Source organism: Plasmodium malariae (genome assembly GCF_900090045.1).
Source record: "Plasmodium malariae genome assembly, chromosome: 7".
NCBI classification, from domain to species: Eukaryota; Apicomplexa; class Aconoidasida; order Haemosporida; family Plasmodiidae; genus Plasmodium; species Plasmodium malariae.
The window spans coordinates 152,003-172,865 of record NC_041781.1 but is presented as its reverse complement, the minus strand read 5'-3'; the positions used below and the strand labels follow the sequence as shown (position 1 = coordinate 172,865).

Genomic DNA, 20,863 nt, shown 5'->3' with positions numbered 1-20,863 from the left:
ATTAAAGAATGCATCTTTATGATTAATGTATGTGTCATCGATAACAATATGTTCATTATATTTATTTATTGTGGCTCTCATAAATGTATTAGTTATTTTTTATTTTTTAATGAAAATAGCAAAATATAAAATAATAAAGGGAAATTATTCAAAATTTTATGCTAATTAGTTAATTACTTTTTTAAGAATAACTTTATATATATAATATTAAATTATATATAATATCTTTAAAATATTATATACATATGAAAAATATATATGATTACTTAATTCATATATTATCACCTTATATATACATAAATATCTTTATATAAAATATAAATATGGGCATTATAAATTCTTAATGAACTTCATTGTTATATCATTTATATTTGTATAAATAAAAATTGTTTGAATATCATTCGATATATTGGAATAATATGTATATACCTTTTAAAATATATTTGTACGTAAAATATATATGTATTACATAAAATTCATATAAAAATGGTATGTTAGCATTAATTCGTTAAATTAATTTGAAAATTCATAATGTTTACTGGAATAAATTTTCCTTATACTGTTTTCATATCTTTTAATGTTTTGAGACCGAAATGGATATTCCGTGAACTAGTTAAAAATTTATATGATCTGCTTTATGTTAATTGTGAGTATCTTTTTTTATATATAATAAAATGAAATAATAGTTATTATTTTTAAAAAAAAAAAAAATTTAATTTTTATTTATTATTAAGGGTACTATGAAGTGTGAACTGTATTACTCATTTAGTGCAAATATGTTTTTAATATTTATTTAAAATTTCGTTTGTCTTATAAGTGAAATTATAAATAATAATGTAATATTCACTAAGAGAATCAATTATTTATCGATGATTATTAATTTAGACTTTTATAAATTTTTTTAGATGATATTACACTATGTACATTTAATATATTAATTACTTTATATGTACCAATTAATTAATTTTATAAGAATTACCTAAATATAGTTTATAAAGTAATACTATATGTATGTATTCTACTTCATTTTTACCTAATATTTAATATTACATATTACGATACTTAATTATAATACGTAATTTTATTTATATAATACATATGTATATATATGAAATAAATATATTATTATATATATATAATTTTATATTTCAAAATAATATAAATAAAAATAATTGTTTGTAACGAAACATTTATATTATATATAGCACCTTTTTTAGAAGAAATAACATGGATTGTAACAGTTCCGCTATATATTCGTTTACAATGGGACAAAATAAATGAGTTAAAAGAAATCTTATTGTAACGTTTCGTTTTTTGTGAATTTTACTTGATATCATGTGTTTGCTTACATATTGAATTTTATAAAATTAAATGTATATGTAAAACAAAAATATATAATTTTTAATTATATATAAACATTAATTTTTTATGTTAGTTTGTAAAATATATTTTAGAACAAAATAAAAATCCAACATTAAATGTATTTAAAGTTGATAAAAATTTAGTTTCTATTTTTAATAGTGTATCTATTATTTTTGTAACTTATCTAAGTAAAAGTAGACATAAATATATTAAAAAAGGAAAATTTAAGGAAAAATTAGAATTTTTTTGTGAAATCTTTAACTAGTAATCTTTATCACAACTCAGATGAAATTTGTGTGACTGAAAGTATCTATAGAAAATCATTTTATTTTTTATGTATTTTGTGAACTCGATATGGAACTTTTGAAGATATGATTTATCTGGTTCTTTAAAATGCATTTTTTATATTAATAATAATTTAAATAATATAATATAATATTTTTTATGATTGTAATTATTATATATAAATTGTTCTCTATTGTCAAAAGTTAATGTTTTTTTATTTTTATTATATTAATGTATAAATTATTATAATTAATGTACACAATGCATTTATTTTTTATTGTCCCTGGTTTATTAAAATAAACCATAAAAATTATGTAATAATTTAAATATCTTTTCAATCTAGTATATTATTATTTTTTATTTTTTTCAAATAAACATAATGCTTGAAAAAATAAACAAAAAAGAAAAAAAGAATATATTTAAATAAAATAAACAATGAAAAAAAAATAAAAGAAAAACAAAACATACGAGTGGGTACATTAATATAAATGTGACAAAAACACATATAATAAATAGATATATAGACATTATCATGCATTTGAGAAATTTAATAATTTATTAAAGTTTTTATTTTAATATAAAACTTGGAGAATATTATTAAAAAAATATTTATTGGAGAAGATACTTAAATAAAATTATGGAGTAGTGGATTATTATATATTCATGGTCGAATATATCTAATAAGTACATTAACGTTTATAGAAGGAAAACTGCACCTTATTAACAAAAGCATATGCAATTAGAATAATAAATTTCCATTTTTTAAATTATTCATATTGGTCACATTGTATATATAGAGTATAACATTAGACATTAATATAAATTAGTATATGAAGGGATGGTTATGTTATATATGGCATATCTTATCAAGAAAATTCATAATATATGTACTACTATAGAATATTTTAATCGAAATAAATACGAAATCAATACCTATATGAAATATTTGTAAAATACATAATAATATATTTTATAAATAATATATTATTAAACGACTTTTTCTGAAAAATTAATAGTTTTATAGAAACCTGTTATAAATTAAAAGAAGAAAATTAAATTATTCTAATTTTATTAGTTAAGTTTTATTTTTTTTAAGTAGACACAAGCAAGGATAAATATTATGAATTTATTTTTAAATAATTTATAAATTTTAAATATATAAACATACTTTTTGCTTTTTATCATTTTATTTATGTAAAATTATAAATACATAATAAAAAAAATCTGTAAGAATCGAGGATTATTTATAATTTCTTGCAAGTTTGGGAATTTTAAATAATTAGAAGCAAAAAAAGTGATAAAACTGATTATTATATTATTGTTGTTTCTAATTGTATTGTTAATTATATTTTAGAAAAATGATATATATATGAATTATACGAAATTATATATATAAAAATACTATATGTTTTTTATTTAATTTTTCCATAATTAAAATATTATATAAATAAAATATATATGGAAATACATTAATACATAATATATGTAAACATTTTTGTCCATTTTACATAATAAAAAAACTTTAAATATGTGAATATGTATGGAAAATTCCAATTTATAATCAGCGATATTTATAATAACTACATATTCTAGAGAATTATATAATAATATGTATATATTTTAATATATATTTTGTTATTATGTAATTTATATATAAATATATTAAATAATATTATTCTAGTTTTTAATGATATATAAAATTACATATAGCTTATATGGTTCATAATAATACTTTAGTTTGATAAAGTTCATTGTTATAAAAAAAATATATTTTTTTTTAACATATAATTCATAGACGCGGATTCGATGCTCAGGTTAATTCTAAGAAATACAAAAGATTTATTAGTGTATTTTTATTTTAATTACAATCTGCATATAAAGAATTATTATGGGTATTACTGTTCTTGTCCAATAAATAATAATATATATACCTTAAATTTTTTATTATTATGACAGTTGTATTATTATTGACTTAATTTAATTTTATTAGAATTACTTCATTGTCCTTGATAATATAAATTGATAGCATAAAATGTTTTGAATCTTTATTCTTTATAAAATTAAAAAAATAAAAGAAAGTTCAATTCTGTTACAAAAAGGAAAAATGGAAAAATTTTAAAATAAATAAATACTCTTATTAAGACTTGAAAATGTAAAACAAATTAAAGTATTAACTTCTTTCTATTAAATGGAACTTATAAGTAATTATAATTTATTTAATTATATAAATTATAAACTGCTTACATTGTTAATTTTTATATATTAGCAAATTTATATGTAAAAGAATATTTGTTAATACATAAATATATTTCTTGGTAAAATGATTATGGTCAGAAAATAATACTAAACGTGAATCATTGTAAGTGTTAACATATGCAAATATAATAAAATGGAATAAAAATATATTTATGTCAATTTTTGCAACTTTGTAACTTAAAGAAATTATTTTAACATTAATAATTATTTTATTTTATTTTATTTTATTTTTTCTCATGTTTTATTTCCAAAACTATTTGCTTAAAATAGAAATATATATATTTGGACGCAAAAAATGCTTTCGTTTTTTTGTTTTTTATTTTAGAATTACTGTAGTAAATCAATGTGTAAGAAGAATAAGATAGATGACAACTTATATTTAACGGCATATCATCTACTAGAAGAAAATTCATTATATTAAATGTAAATTATGTTATAACTGGTAACAGGTGGAATTCTAAATTGCTAAATGAAGATATATCTAAAAATGACGAAGACAATATATCAAAAATAGAAGATCTAAAAAATGGGTGTATTAAGTGTAGATGCATTCGATAAATTAGACAAGAAAACGAAGCCATTTTTATTCAGTAGAATGGATACATTTTTTGGAAAAAAAATCTATAATATATTAGATTCATTAGATAAAAATAGGAAAAATATAAAAATTAATAAAAAAAACAGCAAATAAAAATATACGTAGAAAGAAACCTTCAGTTGTTATTCCAATCTTTTTAGTTTTATTGATATTATTAGTGTTTTCATTGTTAAGTAATGGATTTGGACTTAAATATAAAGCGCTTAATGCACTAGCAAAGACAAAGAAGACCGGTGGATCAGATGTACTACAAATTCGAAGTTTTACCTCAATTGGTGTAGCTCATGTATCTAAAGAAACTAAAATTCTTTTAGTAGTTGGTTCAGTAGTTTTTGAATTTGCATTAAGTTTATTTATCATAGGTATTATATATACTATTATGAAAATTGTAAAATATGAAAAGATAAAAAGAATGTAATCTTAATAATTATACTAATGAGTTAAGTTATTTCGTAAGAAAAATTTTTAAGTTCTAAAAGGGAGTTATGTAGTATTCTTAAAAATATTATATTTATAAGAAGAGTAAATGGAATTACATAATTTTTACGATAGCACATATACAAACATCTCTATTTTGATTTAAAACATAAAAATATACATTCCTTTTATTTATTGAATTTGATTAAATTATAATATAAATTAGTATTTTAATGTTGTTTTTGTCTTTAATTAAATCCATTAACATATAGTTTGTCTTCTCTTAATTATATTTTTTTTTGTAGAGTATATGTCGTTATATAAAGTTCATAAAAATAGGTGCAATTTCCATTTTGTTAAATTATTGGGAAAATTCATGTTTTGACATTAGATGATTCCCTTATTCTGTTTTTGTATCTTTTATTTATTTTTAGTAAAAAATGATTATTTCTTGATAGAATTAAAAAAATTGTATGATTTGTTTTAAAATATTTATACGTGCCTTTTTCGTATAGTATAAAACAAAAAGAGTGTAATTTAAGGTTTTTTTAATAATAAAAGTTAAGTTAACATTTATAATAAATATTATTATTTTAAATACATAAGAATAAGTATATACTGAATAAAAGCTTTTAATGTATGTTTAAGTTATTGGTGATCTATAAATGGAATTACAAAATTGATTTATATTAATATAATTACAATAATTTTGACTTATGTACAACATTTTCTTTTTTGATTTCTTAACTTTTTATTTAGAAGAATAATATTTTATGATCAAAAACTAGATTTTATATTGGAAGATCTGAATAATTCACTAAATGCATAATATTTTTTAATTTATCATTTTTTTCTATTATAGTATGCAGGAAAAAATATTTTGACAAATTGCAATTTTGCTGTTAGCGATATTTTAATCAAAATATAATTTTATGTTCATTTATTTGTACCTCTAAATGATGTTTTTAATACAATGTATTTTTAAATAAATAAACCAAAAATAATTTATTGGTTCATATATTATATGCAGTAAAATTACGAAATCATACATTTTACAAAAATTTTTGTTATTATCTGTATTTATTATGTACACTTAATACTACGTATTTAATATGCGTATGGTAAATATATTTCACTCTAAATATCTATAACTTGATTATGATGTATTTACTATTTTTACACCAATTTTAATTTTAATCTCCTTTTTTCTATTCTTTTTTAAATTTTATTAATATTTCTTCTAAAAGTATAGATTTTATTTAAAAAGAATATATGCATAATGTAAACAAATTTTAAAAATTTTAACTTAGAAATAATGGAATAATTTAAATTTAATTATAGATTATAATTTTAAAAATTTACAATACATATATAAGAACTTTGTTTTTTATATTTTATTTTAAAATTGATATTTTTTAGTACATTAGTATCATATAATTATGATTTTTTAAATATAAAATAAATCATAAGAAAAACGTGTTTTAAAATTAAAATTATTCAAAATTTGTAAAAATGTTTCCATTATAGTTCATCATTACTATTATTATATTGTTGTAATAATTAATATTTTTTAAAAATAATAATTATTTGTTCCAAAATATAATGTTTATAAAAAAATAATTATTAATAAGGAGTTGAAATTAGAATTAGCATTAATTCTCTTAATATGCAAAAAATTGTAATATCTACATTTTGTACATTATGTATTTTATACAAAATGAATGTTTTCATGTATTAAGAAATCATAATTTTATTTTTTAATTTTATTTTTGAATAGGATTAATATAATAATTACTTAGTTAATTTACTACACTAAATAAAGAAATTCGTATTTTAAATGATTATTAATACATTTAAATTATGTTATTAAATTAATGTTATTTTTTATAAATAATATTAAGGTCAAAATATGATAATAAAATTTTAGAGTTCTCTTACATTTTCCATGTTGTAAAATATATTATACTTATTATATGCATATTATTAATTCCTTATGAAAAAAAAATATAGCACTCCTTTTCACTGAAAAAATATTTATTATTAATAATTTGTTATTAATCAGATATAATACAATACTAAAAATCTACATTATGATAAAGAAATTTAAGTTATTCTTTTTTTTTTTAAATTGCGGCATTTAACTTTTTAATATAGTTATGCCGTTTTAATAGTGAAGTGGTATAATATATCTTTATTAATGATACATTTACTATTAATTTTTGTGTTTTCTTTATTTCTATTATTATTTCGTATTAGCATGGATTTATTTATTTTTTTATATTATGAATAATTCTTTTGTTATTTTAGAGTAACTTTTGTAAATATTTAGATGAAAAGAACATTAATGATGAAAAATTATATATAAGAACTTATCGTTTACTATCAAAGAATAAAAAGGAAAAGTGCTCGAATATCATATGGAAAAAAGTAGATATTCCAAATAATGGAGAATACGAAAATAAACATGTATATAAAAATGGAGGAGTATCCAAAGGAAAAAGTAATCTGCAAAAAGAATATATATCAAATAGCTCAGGAGGATATAATCACGTAGGGAAATGTAAATCTTCGGACTACAATAAGATAAATATCAATTATGGCAAAAGAATATTAGACAAAATATATTATAAAAATTTAGTTAGGTATAGTAAAAATGCTGATTTTAAGTTCATAACGAAGTGTATACAATAAAAAGATGGAGCATTTTTTGCTTTATTTGTCTTCCATTTAATAGTTGGAGTAGCATTTGCTATGTTAATATATTTGTTGTATGATGAGCTCCGCTCCATATCTTCTAGAGATGTATTAAAATATTTTGGATCATTATATATATTATGGATTATAGTTTTAGTAAGGCTTTTTTATATCTTAAGAAAAACCGTAAAATATATAATGTTATTACATTTAAAAAGTAAAATGAACTATACAGAATAATCTTTTTTACGTAAAATAGTATTTTATAACGATTAAAATATATAATTTTCTAATTGATGTACACAATTAAGAAACATACATATAATTTCAGAGATATAGTAGGTGTACCTGCAGGTGATGTTTTTTTTTGATCCTCAACAGTAAAATGTTACACTTTTAATTTTTTCATAAATTTAAATATTTTAATTTTATTCACATTTAATTTCAAAGTATTTTTTGCTTTTACAACTATATTGTCATTTATATATATAATTCTGCATATAACAAGATTTTATTGTAAAATATAACTTGATATAAATATATAAAATCACAGTTTATATATTTTCATTGATATGTGTGTCAATTTATATTTGTAATTGTAAAACAAACAGGAAGGACCTTATTTTATCTTATTTTAGACTTATTTACTATTTTTTGAATTAATTAAAAAATGTACGATTAGTCTTTATTATTAAGAATATACGTCACTCGTTTTTCGTTTGAAGAAAGGAAGTGAATGAATGTACTAATTTTGTTATATATACGTTTTCATTTTTTTACTTTTTATGTTTGTATATATATAGCAGATTAACAAGTTGAATCGATCTTATCACAATACATTTTTGTTTTTTACTTAAAAGATAGATCTGCTTTCTAAGAGCTAAGTTTAAATTTAAAAAAAAGAAAGCCAACGAAACATAATATACTAGATAATATATGTAATTTCAGATCATATATATTATAACCAATTTCTATTTATTTTGCTTTCTTATATTTTCGTTATTATAAAATAATTTGTTCAATCAATAATAAAAATTTTTTATAAGCCACAAAAAGGCATAGATTATTTATAACATTTTAAATAGAAGATGAAAGATAAACAAGATTTTCTTTTATTTTAATAATTTTATTTTAATATATACTTTTATTGAATTAAAAATATTATTATATTTAAGTATTATTATACATTACAATTTCTGGTCATAGTAGGTTCCACTACTTAATGTAACAAAAAATATCAATTTTATTTCTTTTTTAGTTATTTTTGCATGAGCTCCCTCACTAATATTTTTATATACGAAAAGGAATAAATATTCAATTAATAAAATTGGTTAATTTATTAATGTTTGTTCTATATTTTACTCATTATATTTATTGATCTATATATTTTATAATATATTTATTAATTAATTTAACTTTATTTATATATATATTTTTTTATTAGCCTTATATTCTTTAAATATATGAAAACTTATATACAGTATAAATGTGCTAAATAAGTTTTGAATATTGTAGATTTATTAAAAGAAATTAATATTAATAAAGTACTAAATTAAAATAAGAAAAATATCGTTGCAAAAATATATTAGTTGAAAATCGAAATTTCACTTATTTCCTTGATTAATTTATATATTTTTGTCCTAATATATTTTAGTAATCCAATTATTAGTAATATAATATTTAAAAAGAATTAATATATTTATAGTAAATACTAATGTTAAATGTTCAATTAATGAAACAATAGTTCAATAAAATTTTGTTTGAACATATATATAGTATACAATAATATATTTTTAAATCACATACTGGAATAAAATATATTATATATCTTATAATTATATAATATTAATAACATCACTGATTAGAAGATACATAATCAATTATAATAGGATAAATATTCAAAAGAAATGTGTGATATACCTAGTATTATAACTAGAATAATTCAAAAAAATTAATATATATATATATATAATAATACCTTACGTTTATATTATATACATTTAATAAAGAAAAATTATATATTTCAATATTTATGGTTAAAATTATTTCTATGAAATAATGAGTATTTATTTGTATTATATAATTTTTAGTTGAAAGCATTTATAGAGGATTATTAATTTTGCAGTTCTAACCCGTTCCAATGAATAAAAGTATTCCTATATTTATCATTTTATTATTATACATACATGATTTTAATTTAATTATATTTATAGAAATATATTTAAATATTTATGATAAAATAAATTGATTTCCAGAAATGATTACTCTTCTTATTTATAACATAATAAATCATCTGAATGAATAAATATTTCTATTAAATATATAGTAAAATGAAAAAAGTTTTAATAAAAATATTTATTCCTAAGTATTCTTGCGAATTTAAATTAATTCAATTATTATAATTAAAACTAGTCTTTACACTTTTGTAATTTGTTTCATAATATAACCTATAAAGTGCCTTTTTACAAATTTTTACGTATTACTCCCTTTTTTATTTGGAATAAATTAAAATTATTAAGATATATGTTTATAAAAAAATAAAAGATTATAAAGGGTATTATATAGGTATTATTATGGATGTTATGATATGATTACAAATAATGTGATAGAATAAAAATATAATTATACTAATTATTTCAATTTCCCTTATTAATTTAATAAAATTATTTTAAATGTATTATTTTTTTTGTTTTTACAATTTTAATAAAATTTTTTTATATATAATAAATTTATAATTATTAGGCATTGTCTTATAAGAAAAAGTTATAATATATGGATACAATATAATTTTATTGTTATTGGAAGTTATTATGTAATATAAAAACATTAGTTGTTTATAGATTCTGTTAAAAATGTTTTTGTAACAGTATGTATATAAAAGAAATAGTATATTTTGAATTTTTTCAAAATTTTTCATTAGTAAATTATTTTTATTATACCTTTTTATATTTTAAATTTATATTTACTCTTTTATACTGTAATATATTATGCCTATAAATATTTTTGAATTTACTAAATTGTATACATGGTTTTATTCTAAGTTTTATTTTTCCTAATTTTTCTTTAATATATTAATATTTTTCCAAATATATGTTTATCTATATTTTTAAAAGGATTAAATAATATATGGAATTTATATTTATATATATATGCCATTAAATGAAAATAAATTATATTCAGATTTATATACAAATTATAATATTATAAAAACACTAAGTAAAAATATAACATTAATTATTATAGTACCCTTAAAAATATACGTTCATTACGGAATTCCTTGTAAAAATAAATTTTATTTATTTAATATATAATAGTTTATAAAAAAGCATGTTTTTCTTTTTGGATATGTACTAATCTGTATTTTAAATAATTAAAAATATTTTTCTTAACTTTATATATTTTTGCTACTATTCATACTGCTACAATAATTAGTATTATTTAAATGGAGGAAAGTCTACAAAAAAACTTATAAAATTAGAGTTATTTAGAAACAATGTAAAAGTTCATTGTTAGCTTCTAAATATATATGACTGTACATTTTCTACATTATATATGTTCTTTTAAATAAAAAAAAAAAAAAATGTGCTCTGAATAAATAATCATTTATTTGTTTGTAGCTTATATAATACTCCTCTTTTTTATATTATTTTTTTTTTTTTTTAATACAATAAACCATTTCTTAAATTATTCTGTATCAATTTTAATGTTAATCTTAATTTGCGAAATTTAATATAAGCTATATCTATATAAGTTCAATGTATTCCTTTTAAAATAATATAAAAAAATCAAAAATAATATAAGATGTTTATTTTACTATTTGAAGGAATTAAAATATAATTTACATTTTTATTAGTCGATATATAATATCATTAAAGAAACTTACAATGAAATAAGTTTTTAAGCTCTTCTATTTTATTAAAATATTTACATTAACACTTTTTATTATGGCCTACAATTATAACGGTAATATAGTATTATTATAATATTTCTAATTTTTTATTTTTTTGGGTTTGAACTTTTGTTTTTAGAAAGTGAATATTTTTAGTATAGAAATATATATACTTATAAATTATAAATGTTAATATTCTTTTTTTTAGTATGACTATGGTAAATTTACAGATAAGAATTATAAACTAGATGATTGTTCATATTTATCAACAAATAGATTTTTATCATAGAGTTCGCTGAATATAAAGTTAGCTGGAGATTTATTGTATGACAGGGGTGACAATAAATTAATAAATGAAAAGAAGGATATAATTAAAAATGGCAAATTCCCTAAATCACGAAGAAAAATAATAAAAGAAATTTTATTAAAATAAGAGGAAAAATATATATTACGTATAAAATAAAAAAACATTACTTAATAGAATGGATACGTTTTTTGAAAAAAAGATATTCCATCAATTAGATTTTGTTGATAGATTTATGAATAACATGGAAATTAATGAAAAAACTGCAAGAAGAATGATAAATAAAAAGATTTTTTTTAGGAGTTACTGCACATTTTTCAGTTTTACAGACAAGTTTAATGGTTTTAATATTATACTTTTTATTTGTAAAATTAAAAATAGATGAAGTTAACGGTGAAATAGGAATTACTAATGTTATACCAAATGAAGTATTATTTGTTTTTTCAGCAATTTCAATATTTGTTACTGCCTTAATAATATTAGTTATTATTTATACTTCCATAAAATGTGAAAAATATAAAAGAATAAAGAAAAATAATAGTAAAAATTGTAATAATATTGTTAATTCAGTGGACCATAAAAACATTTAATATGGAATAAAAATATATTCAGTATCCTTAATTATAATACATTCATAAGAAATGTACATATAGTTAATTTTTACAATACCAGTTACATACACATAAATATTTTAGAATGAAGTATAAAAATATGTATTTGTAATTCCTAGATAGTTTGATAGTTTTTATTTTTTAATTTGTATGTTAAGGAATCCTTTGATCTTAGTATATTGGCAAAATAGTTACATGTGTACGCAGGTGTATTTGTATACGAAGTATATGCATGTTCCATAGAATTCATATAAAAATGTGTATTTATTATATATTATTTAAATTAATAGGAAATTTTAAGTTACTCTTAAGTGGTGAAAATAATTTGTTTTCATTACTTTTTTATTCATTTAGTCAAAAAAGTTTATTTGGTAAACTAATTAAAAAACATATATTATTTTGTTCAAATTAATATTAAATGTCTTTTCTGTATTTTATAAAACAAGTAGAATGCATTTATTTTTTTTTTTTAATTTTGTCAAAAGAACAATTAGTTATTTTTGATTTTATATGATATTATGATAAAAGTATTATAATGCGTATTTAATACAAAACCTTATTTACTATGTGCTTAAATTTATGAACAGTTTAAGTATGAAATATAAATATGTAAAAAATTTTATATTTTTTTTAATAATGAATTAATTATAGATGAATACTAATTTTGAAAATAATAATTTAATGCGTCTAAATAAGACCTATATACATGTAATACAATGCTTACTAAAAATGTAATTTCAATTATATTATATAAGTTTTATCGAAATTTACAATTGAATGAAACCTTATAAGTACATATATAACTTTTATTTTTTAGTTAATATTAAATTTATAAGTATTTATTAAAATACTTAATTTTGTATAATATTTATGTTTATAAGAAATAATTAAATTATTATTATATACAGATAAATATATATATTTATGTTGCATATAATAACAAATAAAAATTACTGTTTATAATAAAAACTGTTACATTATTTATAAAAGAGTTTTAACAAGAAGTAACATATATGTTTAAGATTCTTATATATTTTTATTTTTAATGGGTTATAACGCATATAACTGTGCAAATTTTATTGTAACATTTTACTTTCTGTATGTTTTCCTTCATATTTTATATTTATATATATAATAAAATTTATAAGATAAAATACATATCTTAAAATAAATATATGTATTTTTTTAATATCATTTAATATATATATTTTTATAAAAAATGTTTTAGAACAATATTATAAGTTTCTGATGGAAATATATAGTTGGTAATAATTTAATATTACATAATCACTAGAATATCAGGTGTTTTACCAACATAAGAATGTATAAATGAACAAGTGTTTTCAAATTAGAACATGAAAAACATTTTAAACTTTGTTTAGAAATTATTATCTAATAATATTCAACACTTCTCAGATGTAAATTGTGTATATAAATGTCTCTATATGAAGTCATATTATTTTTTATATATTTCTCCGTACCAGAGATATAACATTTGAATATATAATTTATCAGATTCATTAACATATTTTTATATATATTAATAATTATTTAATTAATGTGGTAAAATTTATAACTGCAATCTTTATGCATGCGTTAATATCCAGCGAAAAAAGTTAAAATTTTTTTTTTTTTTATTTTAAGAGGTAAATGAAAATAATTAATATATATAATGTACATATATTTTATTGAATGAAGGACACCATAATGGCCCATAGAAATTATATATTAATTTAAAGATTTTTTCAATTTAAGGTATGATTATATTTAAAAAAGTATGTAATATATGAAAAAGGAAAAGAAAAAAAAAAAAAAAAAGTTATATATTAAATAAACGATGAAATAATAGTAATAGAAAATCAAAATATATTATTTACAACGTTAGTAAAAAGACTAAAAGAAATTTTATAATAAATTGATGCATTTATATTAACTTATTTTTGAGAAATGGAATAGCAAATCAAAGTTCGCATTTTAGAATGTAACTTGGAAAATATGTTTTACGCAAATATCTTGTGAGTAAGATATATCCACGAAATTACTAGATGATGAATTAATATAGGTGAATTTTAGAATATATCTAATATATACCTTAACATTTATAGAAAGGATATTATATGTTATTAACAAATTTACTTAAATATGTAAATTATCCTTTTTAAAATTATTTAAAGAGTCCTTATATTTATGTATGCAAAGTTACATATAACAGTAGAATAATTTTATATATACTAGGGAAAGTCATGTTGTACATGTAATATATTAACAATGACAATCATAGTATGCATATTACTGATGAATACTTCAATGAATATAAAAAATAAATCAATAAATATACGCAAGAAATGTAAACTACAGTATAATATAATTTATAAATAATATTTTAATAAATGATATTTTCAAAAAAATTAATAATTTTATGTAACATGATATAAAATGAAAGATGAAAATTAAATTCTCCTTACATTACCATTATGTAACTTATATATTATATATTTTCACTTGAACATATATAAATATTGCATGTTTTGAAGATCTTATGTTAGTATGTGATCAATTTGAAATATATGAATATAAGATTCATATATATATGGAAATTAAAGCATTAAAAAGAAATACATACATATATGCATAAGTTTGTAAAACTAATGCATGAATTAAAATATATAATTTTGAGCGAATAAATTAGTATATCTATTAGTAATAGCATAATTAGATTATGTAGTGAAGTGTAAGTTTATACTAAAATATTATTAAAAATTAAAAGAATTAGGTAATAAAAAATTTATAGGACTTATTTATTTTATTTTGTTATTTTTAAAAAAAAATATATGCTTGAAAAAAATTATTTCTATATATTATTATAATCATGTAGGAAATAAAAAAATAATACAATAATATAAAAACAAATTTATAAAACGTCAGGAATGAATATTATATAAAATTTACAGGTACATAGAAAAATGTTATAAGATTAATAAGAATATATAAAATAACAAATTCTTTTATTGTATAGGTTCATAACATAGAAAAAATCATATACATTAGAAAAACAAAATGAAACTGTTTTTTTAATGTCTCTATAATTTAATGAAATCCCTAAAATATTTACTAAGTGATAATTAAACTAATCTAGTTATGATAGAACAAGATAATAGAAATTTCAATGAATAATAAGAATCCTTTTAAATGAGATAGTCGCTTCATATAAAAATTAATTCATTTTAAAAATAAGTAGTCTAATTCTTCTTTAATTATTTTTTTAATTAAAAAATTGTTTTTAATTAAATAGTTTTCTTTATTTTTCTTAGTTTATTTAGTTTTTCGTTATTGGAAAATGTATTATGTGATTTTATATATAAGCTTAGATTAATTTTTTTCTATAACTGATAATTTTATTATTGCTAGTCACTTTGTTATAAACGAAGCATAATAAAAATAATAGGGTTTATAAAGTGTTTATTAATAATTATATTTTTAATATAAAATAATTTATTCATATATATTTTATTTTAATTTAATTTTAGTTATACAAATATATGTTATATGTTGTATATATATATATATATATTTGTATAAAAAAATTATAAATTTTATAAAATATTCATTGTAAAAATTAATAAATAAATGTATTTAGAAATTATTATTATTTTCCTGTTATATTATTTAAAGAAAAATATTTGTACCTACTTATTTGTGAATATATACAAACATAAATTATATACAATTTATTATCATGTTATCTAATAGTTATACAAAAAATATAAGATCGTAGCTTGTTTCTTTTTGTACTCATAAACATATATATTAATTATTTATATGAACAATATATAATAAAATAGTGTATTGTAAATTTATTAATATATTTAGTAGCTATAAATAATTGTATTTCAATTATATGAACTTTATAATAGAATATATATTTGATATATAAATAGAGTGTTAATATAGATAATCTTTTTAGAATATAAAAATTTTCATATTTAATGTAATAACTTAAAATTTTCTGGTCAAATCACTTACTATAACTTACTGATAAATTTTTTCTTAGATATTATGAAATATCCTATAATTAGTAAATAGAAATATTTTTTTAAATATCATTATTTTAATTTATTATTATGGTTAAATACATTTATGTATAGATTTTTATGAAACGCATTTTTTTTATATTATATATACAAATAATATAAGATAAATAAAATTCATAATTACATTCTTTATATATAGTAGTATAAAATATCTATATAATAAACTTTTTTTCTTTAGACAAATCATATATTTAGATGTATTTCGAAATAGTTTTTTTTTTCTATTAAATAAATAACTGTAATATATACGATTTTTCATGCACTATTTTTTCTAATAAAAGTCATTTATTATGTTTGTTTTTTTGCAGATTCAAATAAAAATGATAATATAATATTAATGATTATTTTAATCTTACAGTATTAAACTTAAAAAATTATTTTTTTTATATTAATTATTGTATGCGTAATTTTCTATGTAAAGGTATATCCCAGATTAAGGGAAAATGAAACTAGCATGTATATAATTGTACATGGAGAAATTAAAAATATTTGTAATAAGAATTTTAATAAAAAAATCAATTATTTTTATTATTTATTTATGTTTTTGTTAATACAATGTATTATTATAATTTATTAAAATATTTAATCTATGTAAATTATAAATATATACATGGATATATGGAATAATTCCACAATGAAAATATTTTTTTTTATGATATTACTGTTTCATTAAAATATATGTAATTAATTAAAAACAAAATAAAAAATTGAGCACATGAATATAAATATGTTTTTTTTAAAAAGTGTTTAACTTTAAATTAATTAAAAATTTTACTTTCAAAAATTATGGCACAAAAATAAAGAATCATCTTTATTTACCTTTAGAATACATAAGCCTTTATAGATTAAATAATATAATATAAATTAATTTTATTAAACGTTTTATACACTTTAAAATATTATAAAGGTTTAAGATATAATTAAAGCTTGTGTTATAATTATCGTAATAAAAAATATTGTTTAAATTATTTTTTTTTCTACTATTATAATGCTATAAGAGTATCTTATTAGAAATAATCAATTTTTCTAGAATATAATATTCATAGAAATAAAGTTAATAAAAAAAAAATCATTAAAACGAATTATTGTTCTCTTAATATATGGAATAATTATTTATACATATCTTCTATCTTCTATAATCTATATAAACTCAATACATAAAAATGTTGATAAAGCGTATATTTTTTTTTATTTTGAAATAGTTTAAACAAAAAATTATTTAATAACAGTACTATATTAAATTATGTATTTTGAATATTTATGATTGAATCGAAATGTAATATTTTTATTAAAATTTAATTTTTTTATACAACATTCTATTAAAAATATTATAATAGATTTTTAAAGTTTTTTTTTTTTCTTCCATCGTTATGGACATTTTAATTGTATATGTTTTATCATGAATTCACAAAAAATAATAAAAGAAAAAATTAAAAGAATATTTATGATTTCTTTATTATTAAAGAATATTACATTGTTGTCAATTTTTTCGTTACTGAATGTATTATAATATTTATGATCTCTATATTGTAACAAAATATGAAGATACTATTTTTTATGAATATTAGTACGTTTACACTTTTAACTTGGATATATCATTTCTATTATGATGTAATATAATATTATTATTTATTTAAATATATACTAGTCTCATTTGTCAATTTATATTTGTATTAATAAATTTTTTTTGCTTGAAATTGTTTATTCTTCAAGAAACATATATAAACACATTTTTTTTAGCTTACACTTAAGAAATATTTAAATAAGAACTGCATCCCTAGTAGAATATTAGTAACAAGAAATTATCGATTACTAGCACACTGTAAGAAGGATAACTATTCAAATAATTTAGGTTTAAAAGGAGAGCTATCAAATTATGGAGTGAACGAAAAAAAAAATATATATAACAATAATAAGAGGTATAAAGAAACAAACAAACAGTCAAATGGTAGTTCATCAAAGAATAAGGTATACTACAAACATGATAATAAAAAAAAATCTTATATATTTGAAACAAAAAAATATTCCCACCTTGAAAAAAAAATATTCAAAGAACTTGATTACATTGATTTTCTCAAAAGAAACAGGACTATTAGTGATAAAACTTACAAAAAAGTAATACTTAAAAAATTCCGATTACGACTAGCTTTACCTTTATTTTTTGTCTATTTTTTGTTATTGTCACTCTTATTAGATTATATTTTTAATTGTGGACTTGTTAAAGGTTTGTTTAAGGTTTTAATGTGCACTCTTGGTAAAAAGTGGGGAAAACCCTTGCGTAGTTGGATAATGAATAACAATTTAAAGTGGATAGGTGTAGATGTAGTAAATATATAAAAAAATGTATACTATTTTTAATAGATCATTTTTTAGTATTATACTATATTTTTTAGTTCCATTTATTATAGGAGTTATTTTTATATTGATGTTGTTTTATTACCATAAGAAGGTTAAAAAATATGAAAAAATTAAATTTAGGAAAAGGTAACTTAAATGGTATTAAATGTTTCCATTTTTAAGGAAATAGTCAATATGAGCTAATACCTATTTTTTTTTTTAGTTTTTTATTTAATAAAAATAACATTATTTACATAAACTATAAGTCCTTCATATGAGCGCCCTTTTTGATTAGTCCCAATAAAAATGTGCACTTTTAATTTTTTGGTTAATATAAATGTTTTCATGTTTTTCACTTTGAATTTGAAGTAATTTTCATAGATTTGTTGAATACTATGGATCATATATTTATTTCTATATTTATTAATATTTGTTTGAAAGATACATATATGCCTTAAAATTAATATATGAAAGCTTAATATATCTAATTTTAATGATAACATTTGCTGAATTACATATTATATTTTGCAAAATATAGTATTAATTAGTTTTTAATCTCTCTTGGAACCTTAAATTATTATATTTTGAGTAAATAAAAAAATTTATTATTGGTTTAAAATTAAAAATAAATGTGTCCTATTTTGTTAAAGCCAAAACGACTTGAAAATATCTTGTTATATATATATATATATATATATATTTTTAATAACGGAGGAAATAAAAATATTTATTAGGAAAAATAATCTTTAGTATAAAATATTGTGACAAATATTTATTTTTTAAAATTTTTTTATATATATTTTATTTTTTTTTGTATCATATAAATGAGAAGATATAAATGTATAATAGGGTAATATTCTTTATAAATAGAGTTTAGAGCTTATTATTAGTGTTTTAATATTGTTACACTTTCTGTATTATCTTATTCTTTTATCTTATATTACTGATTAATTTTGAGATTAATTTTTTTTTTAAAAATAAAAGTATAAACTTCATAGTTATAAGCAAGAGAAATCTATATTTATTTGTGTACTTAAATACAAAAAAAATAAGTTCTATACATTTTGAATTTTAAAAATAATATTTTAATCTGTAAAAAAATATATATTTTTTAAATCTTATATATTTAACGCTTAAATTAAAGCAATATTTTGTTAATGAAATTATTTGTTTATAAAAAATAAATAATTAAAAATATGCTGAATTTGAAGGTTAACCAAATAAAAGTTTTTTATAGATTAATTATCTTGAAAATATTTATACTTTGAATTACAAAAATAAATAATTCAGGAAATGTAACATTATTCCTTTTATAATTTTTTTTGTTATGTACCTCATTACATATTTCACAATGTATAAAATATATATAGAATAATAAATTATTAAGGAAAAGTTAAAAACTACTATTAAAATTATTTAACAAACAAAATAACATCTTTATATTTATTAGTACTACGGACAATAAGATGAGATATTTATTCTCTATTAAATTTATGATTACTATAAATGAATATGAAAAATAAAAATAAATATCTTCTATTTACGAAAATTCTTGCATTTATCCTTTTTATATGAACATGACAATGTTTCAATAATATGAAATAATTTCTATAATGCCAATTTTTTGTTCAAATATTTTGAGTGTGATGTTAAATATAATCAGAGGAATGTTAAGACTAAATTAATAAATAAAACTAGGACTGTTCGTATAATCCTAGGAAATATATATTTATATGGAATAGTTATAATAAGTGAATATTATGAAATTCCTAATTCAAAAATTAGTGTGCTGCCTAAAACTTTTACTTATTGAAAAACAAGATCCTACCTTTCAAAAAATTTAACATGTATTTGAATATACAGATAATAAGTTCCCTAGTGAGTATAAAAGTGTAATTCCATAATAATCCTAAAGAAAAGAATTACCTTTCAATTTTTCTGATTATATGAATATTTCTATGTTGCTTGTTACTATATTTATGGGTGCGTTTGTCGTATTCTTCCTTTTTGTATAATGCA

The 20,863-nt window shown here is 17.5% G+C and overlaps 1 protein-coding gene and 2 pseudogenes across 1 annotated transcript, besides 2 other annotated features; all 3 read left to right on the top strand.

The window, feature by feature from the left end:
• Positions 1-7,225: 7,225 nt before the first annotated feature.
• Positions 7,226-7,852, top strand: PmUG01_07012800 (annotated as a pseudogene).
• Positions 7,226-7,852: a sequence feature (Plasmodium exported protein, unknown function, pseudogene).
• A 3,857-nt stretch (positions 7,853-11,709) lies between these two features.
• On the top strand, positions 11,710-12,395 carry PmUG01_07012750 (annotated as a pseudogene).
• Positions 11,710-12,395: a sequence feature (Plasmodium exported protein, unknown function, pseudogene).
• A 5,651-nt stretch (positions 12,396-18,046) lies between these two features.
• PmUG01_07012700 (fam-l protein) lies at positions 18,047-18,844 on the top strand (the record flags this gene model as incomplete). Its single annotated transcript, XM_029003859.1, has 2 exons — positions 18,047-18,118; positions 18,248-18,844. 2 exons carry the CDS (start codon positions 18,047-18,049, stop codon positions 18,842-18,844), a joined length of 669 nt encoding a protein of 222 aa, XP_028860606.1.
• Positions 18,845-20,863: the final 2,019 nt, after the last annotated feature.